A 15015-nucleotide genomic window follows, 5' to 3' on the forward strand; every position below is an offset into this window, starting at 1 on the left:
ATATGAATGGTGTGAATGATATTTTGTGTCACTGGATAAAATATTAAAGTGAATCTTTTCTTAACGTTCAGGCTTTTGTAAGTTACAAGGTTTTCATTTTACATCAATATGACAAATGTACTCCTTTTTCTGCACAAAAATGTCATCACAGACATGACCAAAATGTAGTTCAGGTGAATTCTAACCCTAACCCTTATCCTTCAGGTAAAGCCCATTAATACTTTAAAAGGTTTGAGATGAGCCAGGCAGAAACTGTTCCTATCTCTATGTTCCTATTTTATTTGTTTAAGACCCTCCCAAAAAAAAAAAAAAACAAGGAGAGATTTACATGCAAGTGAGAAGACAAATAAATCTTGTGAAACCTGACCTAACTCTCATCTCAAGTTAACCATCTTGAGCGGCGGTCAGGTGTTTGGGAGTAACTAAGAACTGTGAGGATCTGACTTAAACTAGCACACATATTTTGGTAGGACACCAAAGTGGAGAGAGGATCAGTTGGTGTTGCCTTCACAACAAACACGACAGACAGACTGATACTGGTGAGTTTTTCAATCTTTCTATTATTTTTATAGTTCTTGTGTCCTAATTCAGCTGTTCTTAAGAGATGCAGTGTTTTATGATCAGTCTCACAGAGCAATGCAAACAACTGTGAAATTAAAATAACCTACTCCTGAATGGCATTTCATAAGCCAAAGGCTTGATCATATTTGTGACCAGTGGAAGTATCTCAGAGGAGGTGTGCACAATATTCCTAATCTTCATCCAGTTTTCTCTGCTATTACTATGAAACTAGAGTTGTTTTTAGATGAGATTAAAGATTGATTTTACTTTTTTAAGTACGAATTTGACCCAGAGTTTGCTAATTTCTCACATCTTCCTGCCTATTGAGTAATGACAATGTATCCTTGCAGTGTATTAGAGAAACAACTCTTTAACATGGACCAGCCAACCAGCGCCAACCAAACAGGCAGCAAAACTGAAACCAAAGTCAATATATTTAAAGCTCTGTGGATGAGACCCAACAAACTCACTTCCACAGACATCGTTCCACTTTTCAGCGAGTGCGTCCACAAGGCCGCAAACAGGACTCGAGAATACCTGCTCTTCATCGACCCTGAAAACATATTCCAGCCCAGTCAAGCCACCCTGAGCCAGGTCTTCCTCATGACTTACATCCAACGCAGCAGCCAGCTCGGTTTACCAGAGGTGTTCAACTGTACCACCATGACTCCAGAGCAGAGGATCCTGCTTGGGGCAGACTGGGTTTGGGCAGTCCTGGATCTTCCCAGTAAGAACCCAAGAATTCAAGTTGCTGTTCACGTCCTTCACCCAGCTGAGGGAGGAGAAGAAGAGAGATCCTGGGATCTGTCCTCAGAGGCTCTCACAGAGACGATGAGAATGGCTGGAGAAGAAGTGGCTGACAGGACCAAAGCTGAGAGACTGGTTGAGTTCTGCGCTTCTGTGGGAAGGGATTGCTACGCGCTGTTTCTTTTTTTAGGCCGCAAAACCGACCCGGCAAACATATACGGGGTGCTAAGCAACAACCTTGATGCCGTAATCGGGAAATACGTCCAAATCAATGAAGGGTTCATAGAGAATTTCTTCAAAGGAGCAAGATGCTTCATCACTCCGAGCGGAATGTTGCAAAGTATTATCAATAAAACCAACAACAACCCGCTGACAATGCTCATTAAATTTACGTAATTGTCAGCTCTCGCGACTCACCGACCGCGTTTTCATTCTAATTATTTGGCGCTCTTTTGACGGGTCATTACAACGGACAAGTGCCCTAGGATATATGACTAACATTCTCCCTCTGACACCTAACATACTATGACTGCCGTCAGCTGCCTGGTGTTGAATGCTTGAGTTGTTGTGTTTCAGACTTAAATAACACATAGCCAGTGTGTGAATTCACACATGTTGTTTCCTCATTTTCCAAGAGCATTTCCAGCCAAAGATCTGTACCCTTTTAAATACACCCAAAGATTTCTTTGTCAAATGTAAATAATGTATGATCTGATGCCAAATACATTTTGTTAGTTTATTTTCTGAAGACAGCAATTAAGCTAATTAATTTCAGTTTTTAGACGTATGGGAGTCATATACTGCATAAAATCTTCATTCCTGATAGTAATGAATGTAACAATGTGAGAGGATTGCTATCAAAATGTTGTTGGTCTGATTAAAAGTTTCTTAATATCAACTATATCAAAGACTCGAATCAAAATCAAATGGTTTAACTCTCCCTAAAATCTCCATTCACATAAATTTTTATTTCTGTATGTTTTTGTTTGTTGTTTGCATGTGTGTGTGTGTGTATGCTTGCACAGTTGTACTCTGGTTCCCATAGGGATCTCTGGCACTGTGATCTCTGTGGATGATTCACTGATTTACTCAACTCAGAAGGCCATTTAAACATGACCCTGTTCACTTAGCAAGAGTCTTGACTCTTCAGCTGAGTGACCTGGTTCATTTTTTGTTTTGATCTATCTAATTCAGATAAGTCTTCTATTAGACATATCCCTCACATTATAATTAGAATACAGTGCCCTCCAGAATCATTGGCACCCTTGCTAAAGATGATTGAAAAGGCTTATAAAAAATTCACTTTATCAGTTATTATCCAAGTATTATGTTGAAAATAGAAAATAAAGCTTACCTTTATTTGAGGTAAGTTTAGTTTGAGTATAATGCAACCATTAGTGCAAAATACATTTTTAAAACAAAATCACATGTGTCACAATTATTGGCACCCCAAGAAATTTGAATTAAGGCAATGTAAACAAAGTATGATCCCACGCATATTCAACTCATTTTAAGTAGGCCTAAGTGTTTAGGAAATTTTAAGCAGTTATCAATGATTTCCTGTTTCACTGGGGTATAAAAACGAGGCGACACAGGGCCCAAATCCCTTAGTCATCCACTACCATGGGACAGATTCAAGAGCATGCTGTTGCAATAAGGCAAAAGTGTGTTGACCTGCACAAATCAGGAAATGGATACAAGAAAATAGCTGCTCAACTTACAATGCCCATATCAACAGTTAGGGCAATCATTAAGAAGTTTAAGAAATTCAAAAGTATCATGAACCAGCGTGGAAGAGGACGCAAGGCTATTTTCTCAGCAGCCACAGTGAGGATGGAAATCTCTAAAGACCACAGTTTCAGAATTACAGAGTTTGGTGGCATCTTGGGGTCACCATGCCTCCAAATCCACCATAAGACATCACCTCCATGCCAACAAACTGTTTGGAAGGTATGCCAGAGAGATGCCTTTCCTATCTTTTTGCCACAAGCAAAAGTGCTTGGAGTTTGCCAGACACCACTGGAACTTAAGCTGGGACAGGGTGCTGTGGTCAGACAACACAAAAATTGAGCTCTGTGACTCCACACACTCAAGGTGGGTTTAGCATAGAAATAAATATAGCTACAAAGAAAAGCACCTAATACCAAGCGTTGAATATGGTGGAGGATCTGTGATGCTGTGGGGCTGTTTCTCCTCCAAAAACCCTGGCAGTATTGTTCGCATACATGGCATTATGGATTCCAGGAGTACCAGGTGATTTTAAATCAAAATCTGGCTGCCTCTGCCAAGAAGCTAAAGCTTGGTTGCGGTTGGATCTTCCAGCAGGACAAGGATCCAAACCACACATCAAAATCCACTCAAAACTGGCTAAATGAACACAAAATCAAGCTTTTGCCATGGCCAACCCAGTCTGCTGACCTAGATCCAACTGAAAACCTGTGGGTTCAGCTCAAGAAGAGAGTGTACAAGTGAAGACCGAGGACTGCAAGATTTGGAGAGATTCTGCATCAAGGAATGGTCAAAAATCCCTTCCTCTGTGTTCTCCAGTCTTATAAAACATTACAAGAGAAGATTCAGTGCTGTTCTATTTCCAAAAGGGGGCTGCACAAAATACTAAATGAGGGGGTGCCACTAATTACAACACACATGTTTTTCGGAATAAGAGTTATTTTGTGATAACCTGTGACTTTTTTTCTTGTTGTAATAGGCTCGTATGGAATTGATATTTTTTCTTTATTTTCTGCGCAATGACAACATCTGATGAACAGTAAGGGGGATTTTCATGAGCCTTTTTCACTCATATTACATTAGGGTACCTATAATTCTGGAGGACACTGTGTATATACATTCATACTATGCTACCTGGTTATTGACATATGTCCATTTCCACACATACTAAACAACATTAATAAAACGTTTATTAATTCATTATATCATACATGAAATATGTCTTAAAAAATCAAAACTGTCTCACATCATTTCAAAATTTGACATCACCATTGGGACAGTTAGTAGGCAAAAGTGTTTTCTGTTTTGTGGCCTAGTTTGGTGAGATTCGGCAGGCATGCGTTCTGGATCATTGGAGGCGGGCCACACATCACTATGAGAACGTCGCTGGCCGGCGGCGGAAGGTGGTCTTTTATCATATCAGCATTGATAAACCCTGTGCTGTACTTCCATCCTCCTGTAAGAAAAAAAAACAAAAGACACTTTAAAGCTTTCTTCATTAGTATCGTAACCCTAGGGAAATCAAATGGTAACACAATTAGCATCTGTTTTCCTTTATTCGATACCTATGAATCTCACATCAACTGTGACAAACATCTTGTTCATGTAAAATGTGATTACAAAGAGGCTTTTCACATTTTAAGGGCAACATCACAACTGAAAAAACCCTACAGAAGTCACAAGAGGACGTCTCAGTTTCCTTGTATTTAACCATTTCACACAGCTGAAATCCTCACGCGCTATGTGACTGTTAGGGAAGTTTTATTACAGAGTTTTACTGCAGTCTTCTCCTTACCTTGTGGAGGTCTGTCAAGCGTGTACCATAGACTGAATTTGTCGGGGTGTTTGTTTAGCACCTCTTCCAGCTCTTTCCTTAGCAAGATATCCTCTTCTGTCTGAATACAAAAAAAAACAGCTCAGAGCACTAGAATAATAACCTCAGGAGTTACATCACTACAAACTGATAGAGTGCCACTGAAATCAATGAGCCCTGAGAGTACTGCAAATTTTGGTGAAAGTGAGAGCAATATATGCAACCCAAATAGATGCTAGATGTAGGGAAATATTAAGGAATTAGATCACTTCTCCATCTGATCATATGTAGGAATGCTTATGAAGTGCCTTCAAAAAATCTCATAGCCTTCATGACAACATCATATTGTTTATTACATCATCATAATCAGTAAATATGAGTTCATTCATATTTAGGTCCAGACCCGTTTACATTTTATATTAACGCAAAATCTTACATCTGAAGCAGTAGGTGACCAGACACTTATCTATCCAGTATCCGGTAAACATTTCTAAATGCTAAAATGATGTGTTTGTGATGACGTTATGCAAGTTTTCTGGTTTATGATTAGGAAAATAATCTTTATCAGTCCTGTAACTGACCTGGTTGGCGAATATCAGGGAACACTTTGTGGTGTCAGTGGGTTCTGCAGTAATGCAGCGAATCAGTTGCAGCATTGGGGTGATGCCTGCGAAGAAAAAGCAGCGTGAAGATGATGAATTTAATTAACCACCAATTGTTAACTACAATTATCACACAGTTCTTTTTCAGTAGAGAGAGACTTCGTACAAGAAATGCATTGTTTGAATTCCTCACTTTTAATTTGGTATAGAGAGCAAATGACTATCTTAAACAAATATATGGCTGTTAATCCCCTGAAATAAGAGGCAACTTGATTAAAATGATAAAACAACTCCAAGAACAAGCCTCACCTGTTCCGCCAGCAATCATTCCCACGTGTTTAAATTTCCGCACCTTGGCTTCAGATTTTTTGTCAGGCCGAATGGCAAACTTGCCTAGACAAACATTTTTGGAATCATATCAGACAAACAACAGTAAACATGTAAAGAGCACACAGGTAGTCTTTTTTTAAAAATGTAAATCTGAATTTTTCTGTGTTTGAACTGAGATGTGTGTATACTGGGGAAAATACGTTCAGTTTTGGAAATGAGCACGTTAATGCGCTTGCCATGACAGCATCTGATACAACACCGCCATCTATTGGAGACTAGGTTCATTTTCTTACGATGAGGTCGGTCCATATAGGACAGAACTTTGCAAACAGTGTATTTTGTGTGTCTTGCTTTACTGAAGTCAGCTAGATTGTACCATTTCCATTGTACACAAGCAATCCATTCGGGCCTCGGAAGTCAATGGTGTCTCCAATTTTCATGTCGTCCAGATACTGAGACATCTTGCCTCCATCTGGATAGTTAGGATGAGTATTTTTGTAGTACACCTGGAAAGACAGACTGTATGTTACTTACATTTTTAATGAGCTTTTTAAATGATTTTTAAAAATGTATGACTTAAATGAAAAAGAGGTGTTTTAAATGTTCTGGGACTAAAACTTAAAATGTCTTTTAAAAACACAATTCAGCAAAATTATTATGATTTTTTTTTTCTTTAAAAATGGTCCACCCATTGTATAAGTAGTATGCAGTCTTCGGAGACTAAATTAAGGTAATACCTTCACGACCAGATCGACGTAGCCCTGGTCTTCATCACTGGACACTGGTGTGTAGGCACGGATGACCAGGTTCCCACTGACTTTAGCAGAAAGGTAAACATGCTGTCCTATTGAGCAAAGGCACAGATCAATGATTAATTTAAGTCTGATTCACAGTGTGATTACAGTTGTTATTTTGAAATATCAGAAAAAGTAGGTGAGGCAGGATATATGGATGGAAGGACAGCACAGTACCGACAGGCAGGCCAAGGACATGCGAGGATGAGGAAAGGCCAAACCGGAACCTCTTGGTGTCATGGCTAATCTCCTGTCAGGATGCCAAACAAAATCAGAGCATTTGTCGCCTGACTCTTTCAACACTGGTCTCCACAACTTCTTTATTTTCTTCTTCAACTGTAGTTCTTCTCAGAAATTAATCAAATCAAATTCTTTCAGATACTTTTCTGTGGTGTGTTATCAACATATACATATAATGTGTACGAACTGGTATTGCATTGTAGTGGTTAAGAACTGACCTCTTTCTCTATGAGTGGCAGTGGATATTTGACAGTGGAGTCCTTCAGGGTCTTGGGGAACTTGCTCTGTTTCTTTTGTCCGTTAGAGTTGACGGGGTTCAGGATCATGTACAGCACAGTGGCCACCAACACAAACACTCCAATCAGCACTGGCCCCAGCTGAAACACACAACCATACTGTTGACGCACAAATACACAATACTGACCACACATTACCATACAACCACAGACACAACAGTAGAAAACCACAGACATGACCGGGCAAACTGCAGACATGACCATGCAACCACATGTACCACCACAGAAACCGCACACACGACCATTCAAATTACAGACATGACCATGCAAACTGCAGACATGACCATGCAACTACATGTACCATCACGGAAACCGCACACACGACCATTCAAATTACAGACATGACCATGCAAACTGCAGACATGACCATGCAACTGCAGACACAATCGTGCAAACAAAGGTATGACTGTGTAAACTGTCGATATGACCATGCAACCGCAGAAATGACCGTGCAACTGTAAACACAGCCATGCAACCAAACGCATGTCCATGCAACCACAGACATAACCTGAAAGCCCATGTGCATAACACCCCCCAAAAAAAACAACAAAAACCAATAACAAGAAATCTCATATACCCTTCAGTAAAGACATCTCGATACCACTAATACACACTCACAACCACTGACTCAGCCAAACGAATGACAAAAAAACAACATGATCATGTATCAGCAATCACGATAAATTGGTATGCTACAGTATATGAATTTTACCCCTGCACACATTGGCATATATTCAAGTAGAAATTTTGAAGACTTTGCACTCAGCACCCCTTTGTAATTATTCACCTTTCCTCTACTGCTGTGTCATTTTTCCACCAGCAACAGTGAGGGAAGAATTTAAGAATGGAGAAAGAAGTGAAAAGTAACCAATGTTAGAAAAAGATACCAATTTGAATAACTAAATTGAAAAGTTGAGGGAAAAGAGAGAGAACGAGAGAAAGGAAAAGAGAGGGGTAGAAGAAAAAGCTGAAAGAGAAAGGCAGGATCTCACCACACTGTCTTCCATGCTTGCTTTCTCTGTGCTGCTCTGCTCACCAAGATCAGAGTTCACACAACGCATTAAGGGTAAAACAGCTCCAGTTCTCGCAGCAAACACTCAGACCTTTGCAACAAGGCCTGCCCATGGGAGGAGCTGCAGGCGGAGCTAACTCACCTCAGTCAGTAGCAGAACAGCTCTAACACACATCAGCCAATAGGAATCAAAGGTTCAGACAATGGTCAGAATGACATCATATTGCTGTTGGCACACCATGTGTAGTTCAGAATGGTCCGGAATCACACCACCGTCATATCATAGCAGTTTAGGGGCTGGGCTAATACCACAAGTCTCTGAGTTTGACTGCTAGCCTGTAGACTTTTTGAATTCTTTTCAGCAAAATAATCATTTAATGAGATCGAATATAACTAAGCTCCTTTTTTGTATGTTACAAAAATGTTGTGTTAAAAAACAGAAGTTAGTATGAGTGTTCTCATTCAGTTCTGATGGTGCTCAAACGTTGTTTCAAGTGTTGCGGAGGTTTATAAACTGTAAAAATGCTACACACGTAAGCAGATCAGGTTTATATGTTTTGTACTCTATTTCCACCTCTGAAAAGTTGATTAAGCATAAAATTCATGCACTTAACATATAACAGCAGACAAAATACACCTTGGTTTTCAACATAAACACATGGATATCAAAAGTTTTTGTGCATATACAATTTAATCATAAGTATCCAAACAAAAGGAGGAAGTGCACACTTAGTATACACATCACATCAGTCTGGTTCATATGTGCTATTAGTATTCTTGCTCTGGTCCCCATAGAGATGTCTGGCTGAGGAGTCTTGACTCTTCAGCTGGGTGACCTTGTTCATTTTATATTCTCATATGTCTAATTCAGATACGTCTTCAGTTAGACACATATCCTTTCATTCATCCAGTCATTCATCCATTCTTTCATTCATTCTCTAAGTCGCTTATCCTAATAAGGGTCACAGGAGGTGCTAGAGCCTATCTCAGCACTCACTGGGCAAAAGGCAGGGAAACACCCTGGACAGGTTGCCAGTTCATCACAGCAGATATACATCCTTTACATTATAATTAGCATATATACATTCACACTATGCTACTTGGTTATTGAGATATGTCCATTTCCACACATACTAAATAACATTAATAAATTTAAATTTCTTAATTCACTATATCAAACATGAAATGTATCGCACAAAAATCAAAACTATCTCACATCATTTCAAAATTTGACATCACCATTGGGACGGTTAGTAGGCAAAAGTGTTTTCTGTTTTGTAGCCTAGTTTAATGAGGCTCCACAGGCACGCGTTCTGGATCATTGGACGTGGGCCACACATCACTATGAGAACGTCGCTGGCCGGTGGTGGGAGGTGGTCTTTTATCATATCAGCATTGATAAACCCTGTGCTGTACTTCCATCCTCCTGTAAGAAAAAAAAACAAAAGACACTTTAAAGCTTTCTTCATTAGTATCGTAACCCTAGGGAAATCAAATGGTAATACAATTAGCATTTGTGTTTTCCTTTATTCGATACCTATGAATCTCACATCAACTGTGACAAACATCTTGTTCATGTAAAATGTGATTACAAAGAGGCTTTTCACATTCTTAGGGCAACATCACAACTGAAAAAACCCTACAGAAGTCACAAGAGGACGTCTCAGTTTCCTTGTATTTAACCATTTCACACAGCTGAAATCCTCACGCGCTATGTGACTGTTAGGGAAGTTTTATTACAGAGTTTTACTGCAGTCTTCTCCTTACCTTGTGGAGGTCTGTCAAGCGTGTACCATAGACTGAATTTGTCGGGGTGTTTGTTTAGCACCTCTTCCAGCTCTTTCCTTAGCAAGATATCCTCTTCTGTCTGAATACAAAAAAAAAAACAGCTCAGAGCACTAGAATAATAACCTCAGGAGTTACATCACTACAAACTGATAGAGTGCCACTGAAATCAATGAGCCCTGAGAGTACTGCAAATTTTGGTGAAAGTGAGAGCAATATATGCAACCCAAATAGATGCTAGATGTAGGGAAATATTAAGGAATTAGATCACTTCTCCATCTGATCATATGTAGGAATGCTTATGAAGCGCCTTCAAAAAATCTCATAGCCTTCATGACAACATCATATTGTTTATTACATCATCATAATCAGTAAATATGAGTTCATTCATATTTAGGTCCAGACCCGTTTACATTTTATATTAACGCAAAATCTTACATCGGAAGCAGCAGGTGACCATAGCACAATATGATTAGGAAAAATATGAAAAATAATCTTTATCGGTCCTGTAACTGACCTGGTTGGCGAATATCAGGGAACACTTTGTGGTGTCAGTGGGTTCTGCAGTAATGCAGCGAATCAGTTGCAGCATTGGGGTGATGCCTGCGAAGAAAAAGCAGCGTGAAGATGATGGATTTAATTAACAACCAATTGTTAACCACAATTATCACACAGTTCTTTTTCAGTAGAGAGAGACTTCGTACAAGAAATGCATTGTTTGAATGAATCACTTTTAATTTGGTGCAGAAAGCAAATTACTATCTTAAACAAACAGGCTGTTAATCCCCTGAAATGAGAGGAAACTTGATTAAAATGATAAAACAGCTACAAGAACAAGCCTCACCTGTTCCGCCAGCAATCATTCCCACGTGTTTAAATTTCCGCACATTGGCTTCAGATTTTTTGTCAGGCCGAATAGCAAACTTGCCTAGACAAAATTTGAAAATCATCTCAGACAAACAACAGAATACGTGTAAAGAGCACACAGGTAGTCTTTTTTTAAAAATGTAAATCTTAACTCCTCTGTGTTTGAACTGAGATATGTGTATGTTGGGGAAAATACGTTTTGAAAATGAACACGTTTGGCGTCTCGCCAAAGTCGTTCTCTCTGACTGTTTTGGTAAGTCGTTCGTACCGGTTCACCAGCACAACTGAGTCTTTTTTGTTGTTATTATTTGTTTGTTTGGTTCGTTGGTTAGTTTTTTTAGTCGTTCTTTTTTTCTAATTCAGCTGCTCCCAGTCAACTCCATGCAATCGGTCGGAAACCTTTGGTATCACTACACAGTGCGCACAGCAACGGGTTAATAACAATAAACATAGAGCAAGAAAGTGTGGACTAGTGCGCCCAAAAAATAAGTCGCAGTTCACGTCCGCATTTTAAGAAAACAGACTAATTATTTTACTAAATTGACAAGTGTTTACATTTACCCCAGTTATTGTAAATCTTTGTATTACAATTAAAAGGATTTGAATTCCGTTAAACCGCTTAAACACGTGTCTACTCGAAAACCCAAATTCGATGGCAAGAGTTCGAACTCGAACAGCTGGAGTTCGAAAACCCGAGTTCAAACTCAGACTGCTCGAGTTCGAAGACCCGAGTTCGAGAGCGGTCCAGTGTAGTATACGAGTCTACCTGAAGACACCCAAATACTTAACTCATGTTCTTGGTCGTACTGTCAATTCAGTGGACACACCATTCCAGTATCCCATAAGGACTGGCTAGCAGATCTTTGGAAACAAGGTCGTAAGGCTGAAAGACATGCAGGTTCGCGTTTGTGTAACAAAACTTTTGTGTAGCTAATAAATGCGACGTATTGGTTTATGCTACCAGATTAAAATTTGATATTAGGATTATTTTTTTTTAAACGACAGTCGAAATAAATAAATAAAAGGAGTTTTAAAGACATGCACATAATTGTACGATGTTAAACTGATGTGTTTTAAACTATGCACATTAATCGATACATTGATTTAATTTACCATTTTGAAATTCAAAGGGAACATTAGCAAAGAAGAAATAAATGGCTTCATTGAAATTATGCAAAGTTTGAGTAAATATTTTATCAACATTAGATTTGCACACGGCCTTTTGCATTCAATGTAAAGCTTCAGCGAGTGCCATAAGCCGAAGAAACGAGTGAGGAAAGCGCAGAAGAATCAAAACTCAAAAACCTGCTTCAGTTTCTCAAACTGTTCGAAAGACTCGGTTCACTAAAATGAACCAAACTGCACCAAACCACTACCATCTATTGGAGACTAGGTTCATTTTCTTACGATGAGGTCGGTCCATATAGGACAGAACTTTGCAAACAGTGTATTTTGTGTGTCTTGCTTTACTGAAGTGAGCTAGATTGTACCATTTCCATTGTACACAAGCAATCCATTCGGGCCTCGGAAGTCAATGGTGTCTCCAATTTTCATGTTGTCCAGATACTGAGACATCTTGCCTCCATCTGGATAGTTAGGATGAGTATTTTTGTAGTACACCTGGAAAGACAGACTGTATGTTACTTACATTTTTAATGAGCTTTTTAAATGATTTTTAAAAATGTATGACTTAAATGAAAAAGAGGTGTTTTAAATGTTCTGGGACTAAAACTTAAAATGTCTTTTAAAAACACAATTCAGCAAAATTATTATGATTTTTTTTTCTTTAAAAATGGTCCACCCATTGTATAAGTAGTATGCAGTCTTTAGAGACTAAATTAAGGTAATACCTTCACGACCAGATCAACGTAGCCCTGGTCTTCATCACTGGACACTGGTGTGTAGGCACGGATGACCAGGTTCCCACTGACTTTAGCAGAAAGGTAAACATGCTGTCCTATTGAGCAAAGGCACAGATCAATGATTAATTTAAGTCTGATTCACAGTGTGATTAGAGTTGTTATTTTGAAATATCAGAAAAAGTAGGTGAGGCAGGATATATGGATGGAAGGACAGCACAGTACCGACAGGCAGGCCAAGGACATGCGAGGATGAGGGAAGGCCAAACCGGAACCTCTTGGTGTCATGGCTAATCTCCTGTCAGGATGCCAAACAAAATCAGAGCATTTGTCGCCTAACTCTTTCAACACTGGTCTCCACAACTTCTTTATTTTCTTCTTCAACTGTAGTTCTTCTCAGAAAATAATCAAATCAAATTCTTTCAGATACTTTTCCTTAGCGTGTTATCAACATATACATATAATGTGTACGAACTGGTATTGCATTGTAGTGGTTAAGAACTGACCTCTTTCTCTATGAGTGGCAGTGGATATTTGACACTGGAGTCTTTCAGGGTCTTGGGGAATCTGACAGTGGAGTCCTTCAGGGTCTCATGGTCAGGGTCTTGGCTCTGTTTCTTTTGTTTGCTAGAACTGACTTCTTTCTCTATGCGTGGCAGTGGGTATTTGACAGTGGAGTCCTTCAGGGTCTCAGGGAATTTGACAGTGGAGCCCTTCAGGGTCTCATGGTCAGGGTCTTGGCTCTGCATCTTTTGTTTCTTAGAGGTGACAGGGTTCAGGATCATGTACAGCACAGTGGCCACCAACACAAACACTCCAATCAGCACTGGCCCCAGCTGAAACACACAACCATACTGTTGACGCACAAATACACAATACTGACCACACATTACCATACAACCACAGACACAACAGTAGAAAACCACAGACATGACCGGGCAAACTGCAGACATGACCATGCAACCACATGTACCACCACAGAAACCGCACACATGACCATTCAAATTACAGACATGACCATGCAAACTGCAGACATGACCATGCAACTGCAGACACAATTGTGCAAACAAAGGTATGACTGTGTAAACTGTACATATGACCATGCAACCACAGAAATGACCGTGCAACCGTAAACACAGCCATGCAATCAAACGCATGTCCTTGCAACCGCAGACATAACCTGAAAGCCATGTGCTTGACCAAAAAAACAAACAAACAAACAAACAATAACAAGAAATCTCATACACCAGTAATAGACACTCACAACCACTGACTCAGCCGAACAAATGACAAAAAACAATATAATCATATATCAGCAATCATAATGGGCGGCATGGTGGCACTGTGGGTAGCTATGTCGCCTCACAGCAAGGCGGTCTCGGGTTCGATTCCTGGCCGGGCGGCCAGGGTCCTTTTTGTGTGGGGTTTGCATGTTTTCCCCGTGCCTGCGTGGGTTTCCCCCAGGAGCTCCGGTTTCCTCCCACAGTCCAAAGACATGCAGGTTAGGTGAATTGGAGACACTAAATTGCCCCTAGGTATGAAGTGTCTGCGTGTGTTTGTCTGTGTGCCGTGCGCCGGACTGGTGACCTGTCCAGGGTGTTTCCCCGCCTTTCGCCCTATGAGCGCTGGGATAGGTTCCACGACCCTAATCAGGATAAGCGGCTTAGATAATGATGAGTGAGCAATCACAATAAACTGGTATGCTACAGTATATGAATCTTACTCCTGTACACACTGGCATATATTCAAGTAGAAGGTTTGAAGTGAGACTTTGCACTCAGCACATCTTTGTAATTATTCACCATTCCTCAAAGTAGAAGGTTTGAAGTAAAACTTTGCACTCAGCACCTCTTTGTAATTATTCACCTTTCCTCTTCTGCTGTGTCATTTTTCCACCAGCAACAGTGAGGGAAGAGTTTGAGAATACAGGAAGAAGTGAAAAGTAGAATTGAAAAGTTGAGGGAAAAGAGAGGGATCGAGAGAGAAAGAAAGAGAGAGGGGTAGAGGAAAAAGCTGAAAGAGAAAGGCAGGATCTCACCACACTGTCTTCCATGCTTGCCTTCTCTGTGCTGCTCTGCTAACCAAGATCAGAGTTCACACAGCGCATATTCCTTGCGCCAGCATCAATTAAAGTGACGCACCACAAAAACAAACGGCTGTTCCTGAAAACAAACGATCAACATGACTGACAAAGGACTGCCAGCCTTTAGGAATATTATTGATTAATTTTACTTCAATCACAAATACTGAAACTCTTGACTTAATAAAGGCAAGGGTTAAACTGGATCATCTCTTCAGGGGGAAGAGAAATGCAGCCAAATCAGGCTGGGAGTAAGTGTATTCGTGGGTTAAAATGTTATAAATGGGTATGGTGAATTGAG

At 39.9% G+C, this 15015-nt stretch overlaps 3 protein-coding genes across 4 annotated transcripts; 1 reads left to right on the forward strand and 2 right to left on the reverse strand.

Annotated features, from left to right (window-relative positions):
• Window positions 1-936: 936 nt before the first annotated feature.
• Window positions 937-1704, forward strand: rep15 (RAB15 effector protein). Its single transcript, XM_030788812.1, has one exon. It carries the CDS (start codon window positions 937-939, stop codon window positions 1702-1704), a length of 768 nt encoding a protein of 255 aa, XP_030644672.1.
• Window positions 1705-4204: 2500 nt separating this feature from the next.
• LOC115826594 (NADH-cytochrome b5 reductase 2) lies at window positions 4205-8197 on the reverse strand. 2 transcript variants are annotated; one of them, XM_030790484.1, is made up of 9 exons: window positions 8104-8197; window positions 7034-7192; window positions 6753-6825; window positions 6519-6625; window positions 6158-6287; window positions 5761-5844; window positions 5431-5516; window positions 4832-4931; window positions 4205-4489 (listed from the first exon to the last, which is right to left on the reverse strand). In XM_030790484.1, exons 1-9 carry the CDS (start codon window positions 8170-8172, stop codon window positions 4317-4319), a joined length of 981 nt encoding a protein of 326 aa, XP_030646344.1. In that variant the 5' UTR covers window positions 8173-8197; the 3' UTR covers window positions 4205-4316. The 2 variants fall into 2 exon arrangements, with proteins under 2 accessions (XP_030646344.1, XP_030646336.1); XM_030790476.1 differs by having other exon boundaries at window positions 4205-4492.
• A 461-nt stretch (window positions 8198-8658) lies between these two features.
• Window positions 8659-14696, reverse strand: LOC115826612 (NADH-cytochrome b5 reductase 2). The gene is made up of 10 exons (XM_030790494.1): window positions 14673-14696; window positions 13384-13470; window positions 13141-13212; window positions 12860-12932; window positions 12626-12732; window positions 12266-12395; window positions 10753-10836; window positions 10426-10511; window positions 9891-9990; window positions 8659-9546 (listed from the first exon to the last, which is right to left on the reverse strand). The coding sequence occupies exons 1-10, from the start codon at window positions 14685-14687 to the stop codon at window positions 9374-9376; spliced, it is 927 nt and encodes a 308-aa protein (XP_030646354.1). The 5' UTR covers window positions 14688-14696; the 3' UTR covers window positions 8659-9373.
• Window positions 14697-15015: the final 319 nt, after the last annotated feature.

The sequence above is a fragment of the Chanos chanos genome, chromosome 1 (genome assembly GCF_902362185.1).
Source record: "Chanos chanos chromosome 1, fChaCha1.1, whole genome shotgun sequence".
Taxonomy (NCBI): Eukaryota; Metazoa; Chordata; class Actinopteri; order Gonorynchiformes; family Chanidae; genus Chanos; species Chanos chanos.

Coding starts and splice junctions, on each gene's coding strand:
- rep15 (XM_030788812.1), top strand. CDS start 937: ATGGACCAGCCAACCAGCGCCAACCAAACAGGCAGCAAAACTGAAACC.
- LOC115826594 (XM_030790476.1), bottom strand. CDS start 8,172: ATGCGTTGTGTGAACTCTGATCTTGGTGAGCAGAGCAGCACAGAGAAA. Junction 7,193..8,103: donor CAAGCATGGAAGACAGTGTG/GTGAGATCCTGC, acceptor TGTGTGTTTCAG/CTGGGGCCAGTGCTGATTGG. Junction 5,517..5,760: donor AATGATTGCTGGCGGAACAG/GTGAGGCTTGTT, acceptor TTTTCTTCGCAG/GCATCACCCCAATGCTGCAA.
- LOC115826612 (XM_030790494.1), bottom strand. Junction 12,396..12,625: donor ACGTTGATCTGGTCGTGAAG/GTATTACCTTAA, acceptor CTGTCTTTCCAG/GTGTACTACAAAAATACTCA. Junction 10,837..12,265: donor GCTTGTGTACAATGGAAATG/GTACAATCTAGC, acceptor AATTTTGTCTAG/GCAAGTTTGCTATTCGGCCT.